We start from the raw sequence: 24,408 nt of genomic DNA on the forward strand, positions 1-24,408 counted from the left end.
ATTTCTATTTCTAATTCATGTAATTGGCTTTTGTAACAATGGGAAATTTGATGTTGTATGCATCATAGTATACTTTAATTAAAAAGTATGCCAAGATTATTAAACATCACAAAAATATGTCATTTTGTAAAAGTTTGACTATATTGCTCCTCATTAACAACCCCTTTCTCAAGCTTTCTCTACTACCACGTCACCACCACCACCATCTCCCCACGGTGACAGAGCACTACCTGAATGCTACCACCGCCAATAACACTTTCCTCGCCATTGGCGCTGACACCTCCCATCACCATTGAAGCACCACTCTATTTTTTTTATATGTTTTAATAATTTAAAATCAAATCGAAAACTTAAACCCTCAAGAATATTCACTTAAAACACTAATTTAAAGGTTTCGAACATATGTACGTATGGTTTATTGGTTTTGTTCGCATTTTTTTTCTAGATCTAAAACTCTAAAATTTCCTAGAATTTTTGGAAAAAACGATGCATTTGCGATGCTTAATGATGTATTTGTAATAATGCCATGAAAACTTGATTTTTTTTGGACAAAAAACGATACACTTGCGATGGTGCCATGAAAACTTTTTTTTTTTGGGCAAAAAATAATGTTTTGCGATGAAATTTGATGAAAACTTTAGTGACACATAACCTTTCACTTGGATGTCGGTTTAAGTTAATTTTTATTTTTTGAATTTTGGTTTTTTTTAGCAAAATCTACACGTTTAGAATGTATAGAACCTTAAATTTGGAGTGCGTATAACACACAATTTCAATTATTTAAGCCTTAAACTTCATTATGGCCTCAAACGGATAGCTCTCGAAATTTTGTATTCTACATCTCAAATTTAAGGTTCTACACATTCTAAACGTGTAGATCTCGAAAAAGTACCAAAATTATAAAAAAAATTCCTATGAATTAACATCGAGTGAAAGTTGTGCCTCTCCAAAGTTTTCATCAAATTTTATCGCTGAACATTGCAAATGCATTGTTAAGTTTCATGTTTGGCAAAAAAAAAAAAATCAAGTTTTCATGGCACCATCGCTAATGCATCGTTAAACATCATTTTTGGCAAAAAAATCAAGTTTTCATGGCATTATTGTAAATGAATCGTTAAAAATCATTTTTGAAAAAAAAATCAAGTTTTCATAGCACCATCGCAAATGAATCGTTAAACATCATTTTTGGCCAAAATATCAAGTTTTTATGGAACCATCACAAAGCATCGTTTTGTTACAAAATATGCAGAGTTTTAGATATGATAAAATAAATGTGAGCAAAATCAATAAATCATACATAAAAATGTTCAAAACCTTTAAATTCGTATTTTAAGTGAATAGTTTTTGGGGTTTAAGTTTTCGATTTGATTTTCAATCATTAAAGTATATATATATTTATAAATAAAATGGTACTTCAATGGGTGTTTCAATAGTAGCGGAATGACATCGTTAATGACAGTGACAATGTTTATGTAGTCCTCTGTCGTTAACGATAGAGAGAGATTGAGAAATAATTTGAGAGAGAGAGAGAGAGGGGTTGTTAACGAAACAAGCAACATTGTTAAAATTTTATAAAATGACATTATTTTTTTGTAATAATGTTCGCATATATTTTTATTAGAGCACACTATGATGCATAAAGCATCAAATTTACCTAATGAATTTACTTACTCTTATTTATTATAAAAATAATCTTTGATTTTGAATATACCCCTTTCTACCCAGCTTCAAATAATACGCAAAAAGACATTTGTAACATTTGTTGTGCTTGTTGGGTTCCGAAATTTGGCAGCAGAGAGTTTCTCCCTTAGTTACCCTATCTTCTTCTTCTTCCACAAAGTTGATCGCCTCCTCTCTTTCCCTTCCCTTCCCTTCTTCTTCAAACTAGTTTCTCAAACACGGCAAGTAGACAGGGTTTCGCTTCTTTCGTTTGTCATCTTCGATTTTTCATCTTCTCTCATAGGTAAAACTGCCTGTCTTTCTGCGTACTGTGATTTTTTGTTGGCCTAGGATTTTGATTGTTTTTATGTATTTATCTAATCGGAGCTCAAGTTCCGGTTTACGCCATGGATTTTCTGTTTAGCTTGTTAGGGATCAAACGAATATAAGGCTTGTAATTCGTATTTGAGATTGATTGTTTTTGGCCTTTTTTTTTAGAGAGATATGGTTAATCCTAATTAAGATTCGGAATCTATTTGATTTTCCATATGTTTTTTTTTTTTTTTGTATTAAGTAGCTTATTTTTAAAAGCATTGGGGGTAATCTGAATTGAATTTTCCGATTGGTGTTTTTTTTTTTCATTGTTGATTTTTATTGAACCCGCATCTCTGTAAGGGGGAAGTTGATTCTATTTTGTTGATGATTATATTTAATATTTTCTATGTATGCGGTAACGACGTTGTCATGTAAATGATTTAAATCATATTCTGAGTTTTGAAAAGAAACAGACTTTGTTCCATAAGATTTTAGGCTAGGTACTTGGAATTACATGGATTATAAGTTCCAGGGAGAATTGGCTGGTTTGCCTGGTTTGAGTATAGTTAATTAACACCCATGAAATGTAAGGTGTAGATGACTTTATGTAGATTTCGGTTGTTTTTTCTGTTTAATTATTATTTTAAATGCCAGCAGTGGAAATTTCTTACTAGACCACGATTGTTGGATGTAATCTTTTCTTTGTGCTTCAAGATGTGATATCTCAAGTCTCATTCTGTACATTGATTCTGAGCAACAGTACGCATGATTTTGCAGGAAGTTGGCAGTTAAGTCTGCATCTTTTGCATTTTTGTAATCCCATTTTAATGGCGACCATATCTCTCTCGAACCACTCTCTATTGGCACCTCTTTCTTCTGCCTCTTTGATCTCCTTAAACCCCAAGCCTTTCAAAGCCCTACCCCTTACTCCTACCACTCTTTGTTTTCGTGCTCCTCGCCTTCACCTACGCAATTCAATTCCAGGTTCCTCTTGCATCCTCAGCTCTTCAGCAGTGCACAAGACCACCCGCTCGCAATTCCGACATCTTCTTGCTGCCCGGGACTATGCTTCGCCGGTACGTATATTGTATGTGTTAATTTGATTTTTGAATTGCAAATGATGATGTCTTATTCTAGCTATGAATTCTATTCTTTTAGAGAAAAGTTGGCAGTACCTTATTTTTGGAGTTATCAGGGCTAAACTTTCTGTGCTCTATAAAAAAAAGTACGTGTATGTACCTGTTTAGGACAATAAATGCTGATGCCTGAAGGTGTAAAGTGGATATCCGTAGGAAAGATTTATGAGAACTTGTGAAGGGGCTTAAAATATATTGAAATACTAGATGAAGTGACTTCTTGTTCAAAGATTAAACCTTGGGGTATTGATGTTTGTGCAAGAGCTACTTCAATGTTATAAAAATCACTGGATTAGGTTCTCTTGAGATGCTTATGTTATTTTTTTGTGAATATTTGGAACTGCGAATGTAGCGACTTAACCCAACTTATGTAAGGAGTTATTTGAGGGCATGGTGCACAGGTCCCACAGGATTACCTGAGTGCCTCATTCTTAACCCCCAGAGGTTAAAAAAGAAATGAGAAAAAAAAATATGGTTGAAAAATATATCAGTTGGAATAAAGGTGAAGACTGATTTTAGGTGATTTTTGGTTGGGGTAATGGAATGGAAATAAATTAATTTTCATTCTATTTTTTTGTTTGGTTGCATTTTAGAGTATTGGAATGTTATTCAAATGGAATGGTTTTTCTACTATTTTGGTGGAATGACTAATTCATTTGAGAATGGAAGGAAATACCATTCCACTGCAAAATTGAAAAAAATTTAATAATTTTTTTTTTCAATTTTTTTTATTATATTAATTTTTATTCCATTCCTATTCCTTTTCCCATTCATATTCCTATTCCTCCATTTTTTTTTTGGTAACCGAGGGTATCAGGGGCCCCACCCCCACTAATCCCTCGAGGTCCTGGCGCTAACCCCAAGTGGCACATTGGCCCCAAAGGGTATTTTTGTCGACCGGAGACTGCCCCAGTGGTCCCAAGAAGTTTTTAATCGTTCGTGGGGAATCGAACCTGGGATGGGTAAGATCCTTAAGTTCGCCCTTACCACTTGAGCTACCTCTTGGGGTTATTCCTATTCCTCCATTTTCATTCCTTCTAACCAAACGTCACGTTAGTTCAGATGATTTAAGAATCAAGAGGAATACACTGTTGGCATTGACATGTTGTGACAAAATGAAACAATTTAGGCACTTCCCAATTAGTAGTTTAAATTGTAAGTTAATGTAGGCATTTGGGTAAAAACATAATTGCTATGAATAATGCCATTAAGTTTCACGTGCATATGAAACACACCTTGGCCAATTTAAGATATACATTTTTATTATTTTTTTGTGTTATCCTTGCGCAGGGGTCATGTTAACCTTCTCTGTATCGTTCCAATTTTGTCGGATGTCCGCGACGGGACATATCCGTTTTTGTTATTGATTATTAGATGTTCTAGATAATGATTTGTTGGCACATATTATGTGCTCGTGGATAGTCCAAAGTCTACTTTCCAAAGGGCTCCCATGGTTGTGCTTTAATGTAGTGGAAATGTCTAGATGTTTTCACCTAGTGTTAGTATATGTTTATGTTGGAAAAAATCAAACTATTTTAGGAAGTTTCTGTTTTTAGTTTATTTGCTGTAAAGTGTAAAATATTCTAGCAATTGTCTATGATAGGAAAATAGTTATTATACAGATTTTTTTGTATTAATTCTAGGGTTTCTTTCTTTCACAATTAGGGTATAACCTAGCCTTGTATAAATATATCTTAAATGTGAAGAAATAAAATATCAAAAAATTACCCAATTTCTGACTTGGTATCATAGCCGACCCTCTCTTCCCTTACCTTCACAATGTCTGAAATTTCCATTGAATCCGAGAAACGCAGCCAATGTCACTGTCACTCCTAACACTACTGAAAACCCTAAAATCATCTCTGAATCTCACCCTATTCAAATTACCACCATTAGACTTAATGGTGATAATTTTTTGAGATGGTCTACATCGATCCAGATGTATATGAGAGGATGTGGAAAAATGGGCTACTTGATTGGCGAGGTGGCTCCTAAGGAGGATGATCCAGCGTTTGCTACATGGGATGCAGAGAATTCTATGGCTATGACTTGGCTGGTCAATTCTATGGAGGAGGAGATTAGCTTGAATTACATGTGTTATTCAACTGCCAAAGAATTATGGGACAATGTGACGAGTTGTACTCTGATTTAGGGAATCAATCTCAAATCTGAGTTGAATCTCAAACTCAGTGATGTAAAACAAGGTGAGGATAATGTTACTAAATACTTTGCTTTGTTGAAAAGAATATGGCAGGATCTAGATTTGTTTGACACTTATGAGTGGAAATCTGCTGAGGATGATCGTCACTATAAGAAGATTGTTGAGGATAATAGGATTTTCAAGTTCTTGGTTGGTCTTAATGTTGAGTTTAATGAAGTAAGGGGGAGGATTATTGGTAGGCAGCCTCTGCCTTCCATTAGTGAAGTTTTTTCAGAGGTTAGAAGAGAAGAGAGCAGGAGGAATGTTATGTTGGGAAAAATGGTTGCTGGAACTACTGCTGAAGGATCAAACCTTGGCATCTTCAGGAGGTTATAGTAGGACTGGTTCACAAAGATCTGATGAGAAGCCAAGGGTCTGGTGTAATTTCTGTAATAAGCCACGCCATACCCGTGAGGCTTGCTGGAAGATTGACGGGAAACCAGCCAATTGGAAGAGCAAGGCTGACAAGGTAGGACGTGGAACTCCTACAGCCAATGAGGCCGAGACAAGCCCCTTCACCAAGAAGCAGATGGAGCATCTTCAGGCGCTGCTAAAGTCCAACCCACAATCCTCGTGTATTTCTGATGCTTCTATGGCACATACAAGTACTGAAATTTATGCTCTCAACTGTTTTTATACACCAGCCACTTTGTGGATCATTGATTCCGGAGCTTCTGACCATATGACAAATTCACCTAAATTATTTAAATCTTATAATCCATGTCCTGGTATTGAAAAAGTTAAGATTGCTAAGGGTAGTTTCTCACTTGTTTCAGGAAAAGGCTTAGTTATATTATCTGAGGGAATAGATCTTAAATCTGTTCTCTATGTTCCTCAACTTTTGTAATTTTTTATTTGTTAGCAAATTATCTAGAGATTCTAATTGTTCTATTGTTTTCTATGAATGTCAGTACATTTGTCAGGACCTGAACTCAGGGAAGACGATTGGCAGTGCTAGGATGATTAATGGTCTTTATTATTTTGGGAATATTTTATCTAGTGATAAAAATGCTCAAGAACTTAGTAGTATCAGTTCTTTTTCTATTTATGATTAAATAATGATTTGGCACTGTAGATCAGACCATCCTAGTTTCTCTTACTTAAAATATTTGTTTCCTGTATTATTTAAAAAATTGAATCCTTTATCTTTTCATTGTGATAGTTGTTTATTGGCCAAGAGCCACCGTAAATCTTATATTCCCAAATTTTATCGTCCTTCACAACCATTTTATCTTTTTCATAGTGATGTTTGGGGACTTTCTAAGGTCACCATTCTTTATATTTTGTTACTTTTATCGACGGCCATACTCGTCTTTGTTGAGTTTATTTAATGAAAGAAAAATTTGAAACAGCACAAGTTTTTTGAGATTTTTACTCTGATTGAAACCCAATTTCAAACAAAAATGAGTATTCTAAGATCTGATAATGGGACTGAGTATTTTAATAAAATCTTAGGTAGTTTTTTAATAAAAAAAGAGATTTTACATCAATCCACTTGTCCTGAGATTCCTGAACGTAAAAATAAACATTTGCTAGAAGTAGTTAGGGCTATGATGCTTCATATGAACATTCCTAAATATCTGTGGGGAGACGCTATTCTCATTGCTTCTTATCTTATTAATAGGATGCCTACTCGTGTTTTGCAGAACATTACTCCCTTAGAATGCTTGAAAACAAATTTTCCAGGTTCAAGAATTAATTCAGACTTACCTCTGAAAATTTTTGGTTGCACTGCTTATGGGCACATCCCTAAAATATCTAGGTCTAAGCTTGAACCTAGAGCCGAAATGTGTCTTCATAGGATATCCTCCTAATAAACGGGGTTATAAATGTTTAAACCCTATTACTAAACGGCTTTATACATCTATGGATGTTACTTTCTCATAAAATACTCGGTATTTTACCAAAAATTCAATTCAGGGGGAGAAATCAGTGGAATCAAATTTTTGGAAAATTGACCCTTTACCCAATGTTATTCTTGACATTCCTATTTCTTCTAAAGAAACTCAGCCTACTGAGTGTGAATCTGAAATTGGTATATCAGAAAAAGAAATACTACAATTAATTAAAAATCGTACAAATCTTGAGCCTGTGGTTTATTCTAGAACAAATGCTACTGGAAGAAGTAAAGACCACCAAATCATTCAAGCACATGTTCCAACTGAAGCCCTGAGCGATGGTCCTCCAACAGTACCAGGTAATTCTCCTACTTTGTCTTCGAATTTGATTGAACCAAATCTGCCGTTGCTAGTTAATTCCAACACTGAAAAATCTAGACCTGAACCTGTCTTAGAAACAACCCCTGAATCAGATCTTAACCTTCCAATTTCCCTAAGAAAAGGAATTTGGACCTGCACCAAATACCCTATAGCCAAATACATTTTTTACAACCGTTTGCCCAAAAATTATAGAGCATTTACCACTAATATTTCAGATTTTGTTGTGCCTAGAAATATATAGGAAGCATTGGTGGATCCTAGTTGGAAGTTAGCAGTGTTTGAAGAGATGAATGCCTTGAAGAAGAATGATACTTGGGAGATTGTAGAGTTACCAAAAGAAAAGAAGGTTGTTGTATGTAAATGGGTCTTTACAATAAAGAGCAAAGCTGATGGAAGTGTTGAAGCAGTGTTTGAAGAGATGAATGCCTTGAAGAAGAATGATACTTGGGAGATTGTAGAGTTACCAAAAGAAAAGAAGGTTGTTGTATGTAAATGGGTCTTTACAATAAAGAGCAAAGCTGATGGAAGTGTTGAAAGATATAAAACTAGGTTGGTTGTAAAAGGTTTTACTCAAACCTATGGGATTGATTACCAAGAGACATTTGCACCTGTAGCAAAAATAAATTCCATCAAAGTGCTACTATCTCTTGCGGTTAATTTAGGATGGCCTTTATACCAACTAGATGTGAAAAATGCATTCCTTAATGGAGACCTAGAAGAGGAAGTATTCACGAGACCTCCACTCGAATTTGAGAAGAGTTTTGGAGTTGGGAAAGTGTGTAAACTAAAGAAGTCCTTATACGGACTCAAGCAGTCTCAGCATGGTTTGAGTGCTTTGGTAGGGTGATAAAACGCCATGGATACACTCATGGTCAAACTGATCACACAATGTTCTATAAACACTTAGAAGAAGGTAAAGTAGCCATTTTAATTGTGTATGTGGATGATATTGTGTTAACGGGGAGTGATCAAGGTAAGCTAGAAAAGTTTAAAAGAAGACTTGTTGAAGAATTCGAGATAAAAGACTTGGGCACATTGAAGTACTTCCTCGGAATGGAGTTTGCTAGGTCCAAGGAAGGTGTTTTCGTAAGTCAACGTAAGTATGTTCTTGATTTACTCAAGGCAGGCAGGTATGTTAGGGTGTAAGCCTGTTGAAACTCCAATAGAACCAAATGTGAAGTTGTAACCCGCGCCATTGGCAGATGTAAAAGATCGAGAGCGTTATCAGAGATTAGTTGGGAGACTGATTTATTTATCTCACACATGACTAGACATAGCATTCACAGTGAGTATGGTGAGTCAGTTTATGCACTCACCTGGACCACTTCATTTCGAGGCAATCTGTAGAATTCTAAGATACCTAAAAGGAACACCTGGGAAATGCCTTATGTTTAGACCTCGGGGACATCTACAAGTTGAAGCTTATACAGATGTAAATTGGGCGGGAAGTGTAGTTGACAGAAGGTCTACCTCAGGCTATTGCACATTCATTGGAGGCAACTTAGTTACATGGCGAAGTAAAAAGCAGAATGTGGTGGCTAGAAACAGTGCCGAAGCAGAGTTTAGAGCTGTAGCGCATGATATGTGTGAGATTCTGTGGATAAGAAGATTGTTGGGAGAATTGAAGATATCACCATCATCACCTATGAGGTTGTATTGTGATAATAAGGCTGCTATTTCGATTGCTCGTTACCCAGTTCTTCATGATCGCACAAAACACGTGGAAGTGGATAAACACTTCATAAAGGAAAAGGTGGAAGATGGATAAGTTTGTATGAGTTATATCCCTACCGGAGAGCAAGTGGCTGGTATCTTCACAAAAGGATTGTTCAAGAGACAGTTTAATTTGTTGAGTAGCAAGCTGGCTATGGAGGATATCTACAAGCCAGCTTGATGGGGAGTTGGAAAAAATCAAACTTTCTAGCAATTGTCTATGATAGGAAAATAGTTATTATACAGGTTTCTTTATATCAATTCTTGGGTTTCTTTCTTTTACAATTAGGGTAACCTAGCCTTGTATAAATATATGTTAAATGTGAAGAAATAAAATATTAGAAAATTACCCAATTTCTGACTTGGTCCCATGGTTATGCTTTAATGTAGTGGAAATATCCAGATGTTTCACTGAGTGTTAGTATATGTTTATTGCATTATGTTATTAATCTGTTCGTTGTTTTTAATCCAGACAGAGAGTAATCGGATAGAAAATGAAGCAGATCAGCATCAAGAATTCAGTTTGAAATCCCTCATTAAAGTTTACAAGGAAGCTATACTCGTAGGAGATGTACAAGCTGTATCTGACATTGAGGCTACAGTAGATATGATTGGAAATAACATGGACAAATTGGTTCAGCAAGTTTCAACTTTGACAGCTGAGATAAAGTGTGGGAAGGAAAAATTTATTCGTTTACAAGCAGATTTTGATAATTTTAGGAAACGAATCGAGAAAGACAGACATACCGTAAGGACTGATGCTCAAGGAGAGGTAATTGAGAGTCTCTTGGCCATGGTGGACAATTTTGACAGAGCCAAACAACAAATTAAACCTGAAACAGAAATGGAGAAAAAGATTGATGCTAGTTATCAGGGTATTTACAAACAATTTGTGGAGATAATGAGGAGCTTGCATGTAGCTGTTATTCCGACAGTGGGAAAGCCTTTTGATCCTGCGGTGAGTATTTGATGTAAAAATTATTTCCGACTTAAATGTGTTATATCCATGCATTTTCGTTGAATTCTCAATATGTCATCTACTTTTTTCTTTTGCCACTCTAAGTTCATTTCTGATGTCGTGGATTGGCATGTTGTGGAATACTTATGGCCTTGCCCTGACTTCTAAGGCAATTCTTTTTCTACTCACTAAATTTGAACTAGAATAGAGGTAAAAATTAATGCATGGATGTGAGTCTGTTGACAATGGGATTGGCTTGCAGCAGCATGGCAATCCCATTTCTTTCATAAAAGTAACAAGATGCCTGTTGGTATATCGTACATGTTTTTATGTTAAAATTTTAAATTTCAAGCTAAAAGTAATAATTTTGGATGGATAATTAATTGCTTGATATGATGCATTTGGCATTTCATACTAGTTTTGTCCTCATTTGATTGTTCTGTATATTTTTGTGTGTTAACTTGGATGACTGTTCTGGCTACGTAATATATTATTTTCCTTCAACCTAAGTTTGTCCGACTTCAATTGTAGACTCATACATGTGTCTAAATATGAAAACTATCATGTCTATATTTACAATTTAGATTTCTAGATTTCAGACAATTGTATTGTAACATCTTTTGAAGTGTCATTCATGAAACCAAAAATTAAAAATTATCAACGTAAAGTGCTGGGTGGGAGGGTGGTCTAAGGTCCTGTAGGCTCTAGGGAGTAAATAGAGTAGGGTTGGATGAGGCAGGAAGAGGCCTTTGTGCCAACTTCTCACCTACTTTGTTGAAAGGGTTTTGTTTAAACATAACTTTAAATTGTTAGAAATCATTAGCACTTAAATTGAGATGCAACTTTTATATAATCTGCCATCCTACATTCATATTTTGACCATCTTAGGATGTATTTTTGTTTGTCACAGTTGCATGAAGCCATTGCACGTGAAGAGTCTCAACAGTTCAAGGAAGGGATAATAATTCAAGAATTTCGACGTGGTTTTCTGCTTGGGGATCGGCTTCTAAGACCAGCAACAGTAAAAGTTTCATCGGGTCTTAGCAGAAAAACAGGCACGACAGCCACTTCCAAAACATCAGGGATGCCTGCAACAACAGCCGGAATAGATGAACGATAGAAATTCTGTCAATCTTGAGCTCCCCTGGCAGGCAGCCCTGGTATTTTCTTGCCGCTGAATGTTGTTGAATTCAACTTTATTCTCCCTTTCAGCCAGGCTAAATCTTTACAAGAGATATTCATTTCACATCCACCTAAATCTGCTGATGGCTAATTGCTAATTGCTATACTACTGTTTCCAAAGGAAGCCAGAGAGAATTATAACTTGAAACCATTCATGTTCTGCCTAATTAGGTCTTTATACGATGTAAGGTCTTCATCGTTTCTTACGTGGGGTTACTGTGAGGTTTCTTTCAATTCTTTATTTGGTATAAGCCAATCTGTTATCGCACATGATATATTGCTCCTGGGAGAAAAGGCATATATATATAAATATAAAATATATTTTGAGGGGAAATACAACCAAAGACCTCGATAAAACATATTTAGCGAATAAATGAACTGCCTACTAGTTCTAGGACTCAAATGAAAACCCAAGAAGTTATCACGTGAAGCTGCCAGTTTTATTTCCTTAAGTAAACAATGACATCAAAATTGCCAATACTGGAACCTTGACCATTGAGCATCTTTATAGACGCAGTCGCAAGGCAATTAGAGATAATGAAAAATTTGTTGAAATTCATGTCCTTTGCAAGTCTCACATCACACCATTCAAAATTCCTTGCAACGCGGCAGCCAGCGGCGGGTACAAGGGTCATTTGGATTTGGAACTTTACCAAATAGATTTCATTTCTCAATTGAGAACTAGATTAAGATATGTAGGGATTTGTTGAAAATTAGCTAGTTATATGATTAGTTAACTAAAATTATCCTTTAATTATATTTTGTTTAATTCTACCCATTTTTTTCCCACACTTTCAAAAATGCCCTTGACCATTACCATTTTCTCTAACCTTCTCTCTCTATCCTTGTACCCCACGACAATAACCATTCTCTCAACCTTGCCAATCAATCCCAGCCTCCACGTCCATCACTCTGCCACCACAACTCCACCAGAAAACCACCACACATCCATCGCAGCTTTGCCATTGCCATCAATAGAGTCATTGGCACCATAACCTTCTACGATGTTCTACAACCACGGTTCCGCCACCATAGCTCCACCACGAAGCCACCACGCCTCCACTACTGGTATAGTTATAGGTATAGGAATTTTTTTTACTGAGATATTGACATAAGAGCTGTTTGAAGTTTGGTTCATTAATGTCTTGTGTATCTTTGTGTAGAATGTTATAAATCTTTCATTAGTTTGCTTTTTCACGTGAACTATGCTTAATATATGTTTAGATTTCAGTAATATATAAATGATTATTGTAGATTCATAGCCTTTGTTAATGTATGTTTGGTTGCATCTTGGTTCAAAATAAATTCTTACCGTATATACTATGATGTATGCCATGTGTTTGTGAAAATGTTTCTGATATATATCTCTCTTATACATAATGAATACAGTTGTCATCATACCATCATCACCATATATTTATAAAATTCATTACAAAAGAAACTCAATTATTTGTCTTTGGCCTTGAGCAAGTTCTTTATGTTAGATAGCTACTCCTTGACAACCTATCATCGTCAGATTAGTTGGTGGCAGGTATCTAGTTGACTTTTACATTCACAGGAGGAGATACTCTTATGGTAACAGCCTCTACCATTTACTTCATTCTTTCCATTTTTTTATGCATAAGACACTGAATAGAAATCAACATGTTTTTATTACTAACAAATGTCCTCTTGGTATAAAATTTAAATGCATAAGAAGCTGAATAGAATTTGAAGAAAATACTGACTTAGAACACAAATACAGAGTAGATCACTTTATACAGAACAAAAGCATTATTCTTGCGATTAACAAATATATAAAATATGTGAGTTAATGGGACTGCAGATCAATGACTTTGCCTATAATTGTTTCTTACATGTTTTCTGTTGGTTGTTATATTCAACTCTTGAACATTGTAACACTGGTTTTAATTTGTACGAATTTATTTTAAGTTTTAAAGAGTCATGATTCAAATTTTAAGCATAATAGTTTAAGAGTTATAAACTCAAATTTCAAGCATAGAATTTTAAAAATAAAGGATAGTGGATTAACTTTTAAACTTAAAGGTTTAAATTTTAAGACATTAAATATTTGTGGTTTAAAATTTAAGTCTAGAAGTTTAAATTTTAAGTCCAATGGTTTAAATTATAAAACTAATGGTTTAAATTTTTAGCCATTGAATGTTTGTGGTTTAAATTATGTTGTAAAATAACATTAATATCTTCCTGCTAAACATCTTTTGCATTACTTTGATTCTTCTTATTGCGTCACAAATATTATTGAGACCTAGTTTTGCAAAAATGTGTTTGCCTTAAGTTGAGTGGAGCTAATGCAAAATGTATGTTGTATTGATTTTTTTTTTTTAAAAATTTCTATCTAAGTTCAAGGAATAAGCTCACTTGGTTGTGTTATTTTTTATTGTAGGAAATGGACAAATATAATCTTGTTTGTAGTTTTTAACGGAAGATGGAATGCAAACAACAAATATGTTGATCATGAAGTCAAAATTTTGATGGTGGAAAAGAATATTAAGTACTTGGAATTGGTAGAAAAGATATACAAAGAGCTCACTTTGAATGAAAATTTGATTTCAACAAATATGCCTTTTGATGCAAAAATGGATACAAGCAAAGGAATGAAGATAGAAAGTGATGACAATTTACAAGTCTATCTAAACTTGAACAAGACTATGGAAGAATTGAAAAAATGTCCTCTCATCGTTGAAGTAGAACAGAGAAACCAAACCCTTTCTTTGCCAAGAGAAGCTAGCATTCCAAAATGCTTTAGCAAGCAATGCAACAAATTACACTTTGACTATCACAGACCCAATACGATTACTGCAAGCACTAGTAAGATAAAGAGCGCCTCAACACAAGAATCCCACAAAATTACAGAACACAGGCAAGAAGCTCAATCACCTCTGCATGTGTTGCCAAATATGGAGATTGAAGACATAAGAGTCAATTATGTTTTCAAGAATAAGACTGATCTAAAATATACACTTGTGAAAATCGCAATCAAGAAACACTTTCAGTATAGGATTGAAAAATCATGTTCAGAGGCATTTTGGGCAAAATGCATAGATGACAATTGTGGCTGGTATATGTAGAGTCCAAGAACTTTACTTAACTAGTTAGATAGTAGTAGCAATAGTAATAGTTGTAGTATTTTTATGATTGTGGATTTTGGTTCAGACCAGGATTTAATTGGATACTCATAGTAACACTTGTAGATTTTCTAAGTTTAGCCTATAGTTTAAGAATATTAATTTTAACCTAAGGTTTGATTAATATGACTGATATTGATGGTAATATTTATTATATTATAAGGTTTAGATAGACCCAATAAGAAAGTAACACTTGTCATGTGTATGTTTAATGATAATTAAGTATTTTTGAGGAATAAGTTTATTAAGAATAATATTTGGATATCCTAGGGTCTGTCAGCAGCTTTGAAAACATTAGAGGACTTAGTCAAGGTTGTTTACTCAATTCAAATTAAGCTTAAAATGTGCAATTTCGTGTTTAAATATTCAGCGTATGCCGATATATCGCAACTATAGGGGGCGATATATCGCAGTACGGGATACGAAAAACACGTAACTTCGCACGATCACCTCGACGAGCCTCGGGCATGCTGGCCCAGGCGATATATCGCCCCTAGGAGATATATCGGCTCCCTTGCTATAATTTTGAATGTTTTTGAAAACGTTCTCATTTAAATCTTTAACCTCTTGATAAGTCCAGCATCTTTCTGACCGAGTCTTCAGCCTCTGCTGAAAGATAATTCAAATATTTTTCACTTAAAAAGCCATTATTTTATTCAAGTTAAATGAAGATCTTTTCATTCTTAAACTCTATAAATAGGACCTAGTACCCAACCATTTATTCATTCTTCAAGCTAAGTTCAGAGGCTGCAAGCTGCTAGGTTATTTGTGAGAGTGTAAACACTTGGGTTGGGGATTATAAGCTTAATCATTATAAGCTTACCAAACACTTGGGAAGTAAGGTTTGTAGCACATTTCGGTTCAAGGTTTAGATTGGTCATAGAAGCATTCAAGGTATTCCAAACTCTAGTTCATTTGGTATTGTTTTTCCTTAAGTTCTTATAGTTTCTACTCAACATCCCAACTTTACTCTTTATTCTTGAATAGGAAATCTAAGATCTTGAACATAAGATTCTTGGTAAGTGTATTTTAATGGTATAGTTCTTTCATCACTTTCATCCCTTTTTCTTTAGTATACTCACCCTTTCATTTATGGTTTTTAGGAGTGTTTCAAAGTCCCAAACCTATTCTCATATCCCGGTACTTTTGGTAAGGAAAATAGGATAGGATTTTATATGTTATGTTATGTGTTATCTTATGATTTAAGTGTTATGTATATGTTATATGTTATATTTTGTATGTTTGTAGACTTGGGCATATGACCTGTATAACTAACAAGCCCCAATAAATTTATGGGCATATGACTTGCTTAGCTAGCAAGCCCCACAAATCTAATAGGCATATGACTTGTTTAGTTTATAGGACCCCAAGTAATAATGGCCATTATAGTACGTGTAACATATGTTTATGATATGTTTTATGTTGCATTATGAATTTTATGTATATGGTTTATGTGTTAGATTTTCCTTGCTGGGCATTAGGCTCACTCCTTTATGTCTATATGTGCAGGAAAATAGCTTTGGTGGCAGGAAAGGTTCTTGGAAGCTTGGGGATGTGTATTGAGGCGGAATGGAATCGATGGGCCGAGAGTTCGATTCGAGGATGAAGTCTCTTTAATTATGGTTTTATATGTATTTTCTGCACTTTATTATGTAATCCATTTTATTTACAATTATGTTATGTTTTTCTTTTAAACAATGGGATCCCATATCCTACTTTAAATTTTATGTAGTTTAACATTTGTTTTACAAGTTTTTAATGAAGTTATGTGTTATCCAAAAAATTAGCATTGGTGACGTGGCAAGTGATCCTTGGACACGTGGCTGACACCTGGAAACGTTCTACTAGAGTATCGACCAGAAGACACATTAGAAGCAGTGCGAACCTGCCTTACCTGCGACCAGCCTGGTCGATAGTTTCGCATACAAGGCTACATTAATGGGAAGATCTTTGTGAATCCCGAATTTATCTCACACAATCTCCTGAGTATCCGGTTATTCAGGAAAGAATATCTGTAACAATCTTTTGTAATCCCCCTTGAGCCTATAAATAGCAAGAGATAGCTCAAGGGAGGGGACTTTTTTTTTGGCTTTTGAATCATTCGAGACTATAGCAATTCTCGTAGTAAAATTGTATTGTTCTTCAGAGATTAGTGAAACTCATTGAACCCAAGTTCTTTGATCACTCATCTGATTTTTATATCAATATCAACCTAAGTGGACGTAGGTCATTACCAGATCCTGGGGCCGAACCACTATAAAATACTGTGTCTTATTTACTTTTGTCATTACGTTCTTCTCATTACTTTCATTAATATCAAGCATATTCTGACTTCGTATCAGTTGGCTAAATCGTGGGTCAACATTCTGGTGCTTTCATTGAGAGCTTGATTTATCGTTGTTGAGAAAACTAATGGCGAAAGCTGGAAAGAAAACTGGACAGGCGGCCGCCGCTGCACCGTCAAACCCGCTGCCTCCTCCTCCTCCTGCAAGCATGGCAGAGGATAAGCCACAACTGGACTTTGAGGAGGAGGAAATGGATGATGCAACGCTGAAGAGTACCCTGGGCGCGTTGCAGGAAGAACTGGCTAGTCTGAGGGCTAGTCAAGAGACTGCTGCTGAAGTTATGGCGCGGTAGCAGCAGGAGATTGAGCGGCAGCGCGCAGAATTGAGCGAAAGGCAGGCGGAGGCAGACAACCGCCAGAGCGAAGCCATGGCAGCCCTCGAGGCAGCCTTGCTATTGGCTAGAAATCAGGCTGCACCTGCCTCGCAGCCTGACCAACCGGTGAATGGACCACCCCAGAGGGGTCCTAATCCAAGCCCACCAATCCAGCCTTCGAGTCCGCAAAGGCCCGAGCAGCCTCAGATGCCCCATGAGGATGTCCCACTGGATCCTGAGGCACAGCCACCATCCCAAGCTGCTCGGGGTAATCCCCCGCAACAGAGTCAGAATAGGGCCGAGCATCAGCCTCGCAGCCCTAGGCGCCGTAGGGATGATGGGCCGAACCTACCGAACAGAGGTCAGTACCCTCCTGGCAACAGGAGGGACTTAGAGTTAGGCTCTGCGGTCCGGGGCCCCCCACGGCACGATGATGCATGGGGACACCACGACCAGCGCAGGCCACCCTCTAACGCTCGGGACGGTTCAGCCAGGAACGAACATCGAGGGAACAGTCGATCTCACCATAGCCAGTCGAGGTTCAGAGATGGCCACGGATATAATGAGGCCGACTCAGGAAAAGGAAATGCCGGTGGGAGGAATGAAGAAAGAGGTAAAGGCAGGAGCCAGGTACCTCAAGATGACCAACCAAATAGATAGGATGCTGGGGGGCAGCCCAGACAAAATAATGTCTTCAACTGGCTCGGGGGTAGCGAGCAGCGGAGAAGAGAAGAGGACCTGAGAGATGTACTCAATGATCGCCGTGAGAGGCATGGCGAGAACGTCCCCCCGGCAACAGAGGTCACAACGATTCCTGCCGCTGTGCAGGCCCAGATAGACGCCCTCAACCAGGCTGTGCAGTAGCTGGTCGGGGGAAGGACTTCATACATCGACCACGATAGGAGGAAAGGCACTCCTTTCGTACAAAGGATAGCTAACGCCGAAACTCCCAGCAAATTCAAGATGCCTACGCTTCCAAACTTTGACGGATATGGAGACCCAGTCTCGCATGTCAATAAGTTTGAAATTCAAATGGACATTCAGAAAGTGTCCGAAGACGCTCGGTGCAGGATCTTCCCTGCAACACTTTCTGAAGCTGCGCAGGAGTGGTTCTTCAAATTCCCTCCCGCAAGCATTGTTTCCTGGGAAATGTTTGTACGGGAGTTCGACGGACAGTTCTATGCTGGTCGTATACACCCGACCGAAGCAAACCAGCTAGTCGAAATTCGCCAGCAGGATGGGGAGTCAGTGAAAGACTACATCCAACGTTTTATGCGAGCAGCAACTGGAGCGAAGACGAAGGGAAGATGATGACCATAACTGCAGGAGTAAAACGTCGTTCTCCCCTCTGGAAGAGTCTCCGAAAGGAAGGGGTGAGAACTACCCAAGAATTTTTGGATCGAGCTGATCGCTATATCAAGCTTGAAGAGGCCATTGCCGACGATGGAAAGCCCTCAGGCAAGGATAAGAAGGCTTCTGAACCCGCCAAGGCCGCCAATGGGTCCAAACCTAGTGGCAACAGCAAAAGCAACGAGAACGGCAACGGTAATGGCAAGAACGGTGGAAAACGGCCGTATAACGAGCCTTCCACCTCCGACAACAAACGAGCTAAGGGTAATCGGTATGAGCCTCGGTTCACTAACTACACTGCCCTCGTTGAGTCTCGGGGAGAGGTTTACCAGGCCACAAGTTCCAGTGTGCCTTACAAGAAACCTGGGCCCATTCGAAAGGACATTTCGAAAAGAGACACCACCAAGTTCTGTCGTTACCATAATGACTACGGACATGACACTAATGAATGCAACCAGTTAAAAGACGAAATCGAGTTCCTTATTAGACAAGGACACTTGAGAAGATACGTACAGGCCTCGGGAAATTCCCAACGAGAAGCTCCGAGTGGCAACGAGCAGGCGTCCACGCGCCAACACTAGCCACCATTACAGCCTGACCCCGTGGCTAGAACACTCTTAACCATCTGTGGAGGCCCGCACCTCGTGGGAAATAGTGGAAAGGCCAGGGAACGATATGCTCGGACTCTGCGCCACGACCAGGACATCGAGATGATGACTGTGGAGGACCGTGCACCAAAAAAGGCTCGGTCAGAGGGAGGAGAGATAACCTTCTCTGATGACGACGCCCAACACGTCAGGTTCCCACATTCCGATCCGCTGGTCGTGGACATCCAGATGGCCAATATGATGGTGAAGAGGGTACTGGTCGATACAGGAAGTTCAGTGAATATCCTGTATAAATCAACACTGGAACGCATGAAATTTTCCATGAAGGACTTGGAGCCCTGCAATCAAATGATATACAACTTCTCTGGAGAAGGACTTGCCCCAGCCGGATTGATCAAACTCCCAGTAACGACGGGTATAGCGCCTGCAACAAGGACATTACTCGCCACTTTTGTAGTGGTCGATTGTCCTTCGGCGTACAACGCCGTTATTGGAAGGCCCATCCTGGTTGATCTACGGGCCGTCATCTCTATGTGGCACCTAGCCATGAAGTTCCCGACAGACGCGGGGGTAGGATGCGTTTCGGGAAACCAAAGGGAAGCCAGGGAGTGCTATAACGCCTCGATCACAAAGGCAAAAAGTGGAACGCCGAGGAGCACTACCCCAGATATATTGCAGATGGCAGTTGATACGCAAGCCCAATCCGGTGATGAAGTCACCAAATAGGGTGTTGCCCAAAGTGAGGATGGAGATTTGGATCCTCGCTTTGGGGATTTTGAAGAAAATGTTGGACCCGTCGAGGACCTGGAGGAGGTCCAACTCGACAAAGAAGACCCAACCAAAGTCGTAAAGGTTGGGAGAAACTTAGAGCCTACCACGAAGCATGCACTAGTGGAATTCTTGCGAAAAAACCAGGAGGTTTTCGCCTGGTCGCATAAAGACATGGTTGGGATAGATCCCGCAGTAATCAGCCATGTCCTGAATATAGACAAAACCTTTCCACCTGTGCAACAAAAAAGAAGGCTGCTCGATAAAGATAGATCAAGGGCCTTAAAAGAAGAAGTCGAAAGACTAAAGGAGAATGGGTTCATACGGGTGGCATTTTATCCATCGTGGGTCTCTAATCCAGTGCTAGTTCCCAAGCCTAACGGCAAATGGCGAACCTGCGTGGATTTTACAGACCTCAATAAAGCCTGCCCAAAGGACTGCTTCCCGCTCCCGAGGATCGACCAGCTGGTCGACGCTACTTCAGGACATGAGATCCTCTCATTCATGGATGCGTATTCAGGCTACAATCAGATTAGCATGCATCCCCCTGATGAGGATCACACCAGCTTTCGGACCGGTACGGGCTTGTACTGTTACAAAGTAATGCCCTTCGGACTGAAAAACGCAGGTGCGACTTACCAATGGCTTTTCAACCACATGTTTAAGGAGCTAATCGGTGTAAACATGGAGGTATACGTGGATGACATGCTGGTAAAGTCTAAGAAGGCAAAAGGACATGTGAGGGATTTACAAGAGTGCTTTGATGTGTTAAATAAGTACCAGATGAAGTTGAATCCTCTCAAGTGTTCCTTTGGAGTCGAATCAGGGAAGTTTTTGGGATTTATCGTGAACTCAAGAGGAGTCGAGGCCAATCCCAACAAGATAAAAGCCCTGATCGACATGAAGTCGCCAGAAAAGATCAAAGATGTACAAAGTTTGACCGGGAGGATCGCGGCCCTAAGTAGATTCATTTCGAAATCAACAGACAAGTGTGTTCCTTTCTTCAATCTACTTAGAGGAAACAAGAAGTTTGAATGGACGGAAGACTGCGAGCAAGCATTCCAGGCGTTGAAAGCTCATATGGCACAACCTCACATCTTGTCGAAGTCGATCGAAGGAGAAACTTTGTTTATTTATCTGGCGAATACCGAAGTTGCTGCTAGCGCGGTACTTTTACGGGAGGAAGAAGGCGTACAGAAAGCAGTCTACTATATTAGCAAGAGGCTGATCGGTGCAGAATTAAGATATCCGCCAATCGAAAGGTTAGCATATTGCCTAATTCTAGCCTCTAGAAAGTTACGTCCTTACTTCCAAGCCCATCCTATCATAGTTCTAACTGACCAGCCCCTTCGGCAAGTCCTCCAAAAACCTGAGGCGGCTGGGCGATTGTTAAAATGGGCAGTCGAACTAGGGCAGTTCGATATAACTTATTCACCGCGAGCAGCAGTAAAGGGACAAGTCTTGGCCGATCTTATTGCAGAGTTCACCGAACTCCCATATAGCGAGCAGTGCGAACAGCCTGAAGCGCCTGTGCCTCAAGATAAAACTCCTTCGTGGAAGCTATTCACGGATGGCTCATCCAACGAATCCCACGCTGGAGCGAGAGTGATATTGATAACGCCGGAAGGGCATTGATTTCACTGCGCTATCAGGTTCGACTTCACTGCATCAAATAATGAAGCGGAATACGAAGCACTCCTCGCTGGATTGAGAATGGCAAAGGATATGAGAATAAAGACGCTTGATATCTACAGTGATTCACAGCTGGTGGTGAATCAGGTTCTGGGAGAATACCAAGCATGAGGCTTGAAAATGGTGGCCTACTTAAATAAAACAAAAGACTTGTTAGCCCAGTTCACGAAGTACACCCTCCAGCAAATCCCGCGAGATCAGAATTCAAACGCAGATGCCTTAGCCAAACTCGCGAGCGCAAAGGATGCTGACACCTTGAACATCGTGCCAGTAGAAAGATTGAGTAAGCCGAGCATACAAACCACGGAATCCAGTATGGAGATTCGGATGGAAGATACGTGGATGGGTCCTTTCTTGGAGTATCTGATGAATGGTACGCTGCCAACAGATAGGAACAAGGCTAGGACTCTACAAAGGCGAGCTGCTAGATACATACTGGTCGATGGTGTGATGTACCGAAGAGGGTATTCGATGCCACTACTCAGGTGCGTTACACCAGAAAAAGCTAAGGAACTCATGAAAGAGGTGCATGAAGGCTTCTGCGGGGATCACGCTGGGGGGCAGAGTTTGGAAAAAAAGATTCTAAGGCAGGGCTACTTCTGGCCAACGATGAACGAGGATTCCATGGAATTTGTACGAAGGTGTGATAAGTGTCAAAGGTTCTCGAAGATTCTGCGAGCGGCTCCAAACGAATTGAAACAAATGCAGAGTCCGTGGCCTTTTGCAGTATGGGGGATAGACTTGATTGGATCCCTACCTACAGGGAAAGGTGGAGTAAAATACGCAGTCGTGGCAGTTGATTACTTCACCAAATGGGCCGAAGCTGAACCACTCGCTACCATCACGACCAAGAAAGTTCTCGACTTTGTCATAAAGAACATTGTCTGTCGATATGGTTTTCCCAGAAAGATAGTTTCAGACAATGGGACCCAATTTGACAGCGATTTATTCACCGATTTCTGCGAAAGACATGGAGTTATTAAAAGCTTTTCCTCAGTCGCACACCCCCAGGCGAATGGGCAAGTCGAAGCCGTAAACAAAACTCTTAAGGACACCTTGAAGAAAAGACTTGAGGAAGCTAAAGGAGCATGGCCAGAGCAGTTGCCTGAAGTCCTCTGGTCGTATAGAACGTCTCACCGAACTATGACAGGACATACCCCATTTTCCTTAGCCTATGGATATGAGGCAATGTTGCCCGTCGAGTTAGATCCCCCCTCACATCGACGTCTAACATACGACCAGGATCAGAACAGCCAGCTAATGATGGAGTCCCTAGACTCAATCGATGAGATACGAGAGAAATCTCAACTCCGAGTTGCTGCATACCAGCAAAAAGTCGCCCGGTACTTTAACTCCAAAGTTAAAGAAAGAAAATTCAACGTCGGAGATTTGGTGCTACGACGAGTTTTCTTAAATACCCGTGACTCTACTGCTGGAGTGCTCGGACCCAATTGGGAAGGACCTTACCAAATTGAAGAAGTCCTTCATCCTGGCACCTACAAACTTGCACGCTTAAATGGAGATCTCGTTCCCCGCTATTGGAATGGAGAACACCTGCGCAAGTATTATCAGTAAACAGTCCTTTTTAAAGGACTGGCTTGTATTAAATTTCAATTTTTACAAGTTTTGCAAGGAGGGTTAGCCACGTTGTATGGCTAACTGCTCGTATATGTAAGGTTCTATTATAGAATCACTCGTAAAGACATGTTTAGTCCATTTTTAATACGAGATTATAAGGGACTGTGCGCAGCCAGTCATTCTTGCCAACCATTGTGAATTTACATTTACAAGTATTTGTTCATTACGTGTGTTATTTTGCTGTATTACAAGTATCAATTTTCATACGAACAGGAATGTTCAAACAGGCCATGGTCAGGGCAAGTGACCAAGGACCTAAAGCTCCTAGATCACTTGGGGGGCATATAAGGCACATCGATAGCAAAGCATACTTGCAAGGTATGTAAACACATGAACAAAATGAGTGAAAGCATGCTACAGTACTTAGAGTATTTTTCAACATTTATATTTTGTTAAATCAAGCCAAAGTACTATGCTAAGTTCGGTCATACAGACAAATGTTATAATAAATAAAGATATTATAGCATCAAGATTTAAGCCTTTACACCGCAAGCATCGCTGCTTGGATCTAACTGTTCAAGTAAAAGAAAAAAGATTTACTGCCCATGCAGCAAAGTTTTAAACAAAAATATATTGTCTTTACATCACGACCCATGGGTCATATAGTAAAAAAAAATAAGGGAAAAGTTTAAGAGGCATTTGGGGCTGGAGGGTCCTGAGCAGCATCCTGGTTGGTCGCGTCCTCAACAACTTCTTCTTCTTCTACAGAAACAATGCTTGGAGAGGCGGGGATCCTCGCTCTTGCCTCCTCTTCGGCCAGTTGGCCAGTGCAGCGGGCCAACTCGACAGTCTTGACTTCCTCCGAAAGATAGCTGAAGTCGGCACCCTGATTATGTTTCCAGAAGTTATAGAAACATCGGAGCGTCGTCCTCTTGTACCTCTCCAGATTTTTGGAGTTGTCAAGCTCCAGCTTCTTCACTTTGCCTTCGAGAGTAGCAATGGCCTCATCCTTGGGCTTGAGCATCTCTTCCAGCCTTTTGATTTCGCGAAGATGGGTTACGCTGGAATCTCGATACTGCTGCCGCGACTTTATTGCAGCTTCCTTTGCAGCTTCAGCCTCTGACAGCTTAGTCACCACAGAATCCCTCTCTCGAGCCATTGCCTCCAACTCTTTGGCATGCCTAGCCTCTGCAGCCGAAAGCTCCTCAGCTGCCTTCACCTGATGC

General features: G+C 39.2%; 1 protein-coding gene and 1 non-coding gene across 2 annotated transcripts; one reads left to right on the forward strand and one right to left on the reverse strand.

Annotated features, from left to right (window-relative positions):
- The first annotated feature begins 1,694 nt into the window (after positions 1-1,694).
- LOC133807389 (uncharacterized) lies at positions 1,695-11,588 on the forward strand. Its single transcript, XM_062245698.1, has 4 exons — positions 1,695-1,963; positions 2,752-3,050; positions 9,715-10,200; positions 11,111-11,588. Exons 2-4 carry the CDS (start codon positions 2,802-2,804, stop codon positions 11,318-11,320), a joined length of 945 nt encoding a protein of 314 aa, XP_062101682.1. The 5' UTR covers positions 1,695-1,963; positions 2,752-2,801; the 3' UTR covers positions 11,321-11,588.
- Positions 4,356-4,457, reverse strand: LOC133807526 (U6 spliceosomal RNA). Its single transcript, XR_009879433.1, has one exon. It is a non-coding gene; the product is annotated as a U6 spliceosomal RNA (small nuclear RNA).
- Positions 11,589-24,408: the final 12,820 nt, after the last annotated feature.

Source organism: Humulus lupulus, chromosome X (genome assembly GCF_963169125.1).
Source record: "Humulus lupulus chromosome X, drHumLupu1.1, whole genome shotgun sequence".
Taxonomy (NCBI): Eukaryota; Viridiplantae; Streptophyta; class Magnoliopsida; order Rosales; family Cannabaceae; genus Humulus; species Humulus lupulus.

What these genes read in the sequence shown, in the direction of transcription:
- LOC133807389 (XM_062245698.1), top strand. Translation starts at nt 2,802, where the DNA reads ATGGCGACCATATCTCTCTCGAACCACTCTCTATTGGCACCTCTTTCT. An exon ending in CCCGGGACTATGCTTCGCCG is followed by an intron (nt 3,051 to 9,714) that starts GTACGTATATTG and finishes TTTTTAATCCAG; the next exon opens with ACAGAGAGTAATCGGATAGA. An exon ending in GAAAGCCTTTTGATCCTGCG is followed by an intron (nt 10,201 to 11,110) that starts GTGAGTATTTGA and finishes TGTTTGTCACAG; the next exon opens with TTGCATGAAGCCATTGCACG.